General features: G+C 31.1%; 1 protein-coding gene across 1 annotated transcript in view; it reads left to right on the plus strand.

Annotated features, from left to right (window-relative positions):
* The window catches only part of wdr48a (WD repeat domain 48a), a 16,149-nt gene that overhangs the window by 8,718 nt on the left and 5,435 nt on the right, over positions 1-1,996 (plus strand). The window contains 4 exon segments of the mRNA XM_016471504.1: positions 399-496; positions 570-677; positions 753-849; positions 918-1,016. Of these exon segments, the coding sequence (XP_016326990.1) occupies positions 399-496; positions 570-677; positions 753-849; positions 918-1,016 (402 nt within the window).

Below are 1,996 nucleotides of genomic sequence, written 5' to 3' on the forward strand. Positions count from 1 at the left end.
ACATTATTATTATTATTATTATTAATAATAATATTAATCTCACACACACACACACACATACATATATAATTATACATATTTATTTGTTTATAATGTATCATAATATAGTTTTTAATGTTTTAGTTTGAATTATTATAGTTCCTCAAGTTAATGTCTTGTCTTGGCCTCAATATAAAAGTTATACTTTATTTAAGTTATAATTAATTTTGTTTATTTTTTGTCATAATTGGTATGTTTTATAAAGTTTATAATTTACTGTGTATATATTTAATAATAATTATTATTAATAATTACATACATACATATTTATTTGTTTATAATGTTACATAATATAGTTTTTAATGTTTTAGTTTGAATTATTATAGTTCCTCAAGTGAATGTCTTGTTTTGACCTGTAGGTGGCGCCAGTATAATTCAGTGCCACATTCTGAACGATAAACGACACATTCTGACCAAAGACACCAACAATAACGTGGCGTATTGGGATGTGCTGAAGGTAACGTTTACGTGTGTCTCTCTGCACCTGATCGATCCGAGTAACTGGTCCGTTGTCTCACTCTGTTTCGCAGGCCTGTAAAGTCGAAGACTTGGGCAAGATGGAGTTTGATGACGAGATCAAGAAAAGGTTCAAGATGGTTTATGTGCCGAACTGGTTTTCGGTGGATCTGAAGACAGGGGTACGTCACGGCAGGACGGTGTTTAAGCACATCTTCAGTGAAGGTTTTATGAATCGTTTGGCTTGTGATTGACAGATGTTGACGATAACGCTGGACGAGAGCGACTGCTTTGCAGCCTGGGTTTCTGCTAAAGACGCTGGATTCACCAGCCCTGACGGATCCGACCCTAAACGTGAGCCGAGCCGTTTATCATGACCGTAGATGATAAAGATGAGTTATTAATGTTGTGTTGTGCTGCAGTGAATCTGGGCGGGCTGCTGCTGCAGGCTCTGCTGGAGTACTGGCCTCGCACTCACATCAACCCCACGGACGAGGAGACCGAACTCAATCATGGGAGCGGTAAAGACTCTATAACTCATCCCTCAACTAAAACACTGACTACTGGATGTTACAAGTCTCTTTTAAATACATTGATCTTGCCATGAAAATAGCCATAGATGCTGGTATGGCAAGTCAAAATAAAATTAAATAAATAAAATGCTGATTAGAAAATTAAATATCATAAATAAATCATATAAATATATAAAGTGTGTATATATTAGGGGTTGAACGACTTCTGATTTTTTGAAGTCGACTTTTATGTGATGAAAGTCGAGTTAAAGTCGACTAGTCGCTGATGACGTCATTAATGAACAAATAAGTCTGGAGCTGTGATAAACAGCTTGTGCACAGCTATGGCAGATGACACAGCGCTGCCCACAAGGCTGTTGCTCCTGTAACAGCTTTTTTTATCACTTCTTTTGTCTTTAAGTCGTTATATTTCTCACAGATTTCTGCTCGTTCTAAATCAGATACAGATAAAGGTATATAGTAATTCTAAACCTAGATATTGTATTTTTCAATATAAATGAGTTATAATTAGTGTAGAACTTATATTAACACATTTAACTAACATATTACACATACATATATGTAAAATGGTACATTTTAAAAGTAGTAATAATAATAATATATAATTCCTGTTATATAATAATAATAATAATAATAATAATAATAGGACCTATGTAACTAACACACACACACATTTTATATATTTACATTTATATTAATTATGCATATTTTTATAAAGCTAGATAATAATAATAAAAATAGTACCCATATAACACATATATGATTACATATATAATATATACATTTATATAATTTAAAGTAGTTATATATTATATGTAATAATATGTAAATTTTTGTTTATTTAATTTATTTTTATTTATTGCTAGATAATAATAATAATAATAATAATAATAATAATGTACAGTAATTAATTACTTGTATTGTTTCATAACTCATTTAACTTCCATAATGTGACATTTCAATGTGAA

The sequence above is a fragment of the Sinocyclocheilus anshuiensis genome, unplaced genomic scaffold (genome assembly GCF_001515605.1).
Source record: "Sinocyclocheilus anshuiensis isolate Anshui unplaced genomic scaffold, SAMN03320099.WGS_v1.1 scaffold184, whole genome shotgun sequence".
In the NCBI taxonomy this organism is placed as follows: domain Eukaryota; kingdom Metazoa; phylum Chordata; class Actinopteri; order Cypriniformes; family Cyprinidae; genus Sinocyclocheilus; species Sinocyclocheilus anshuiensis.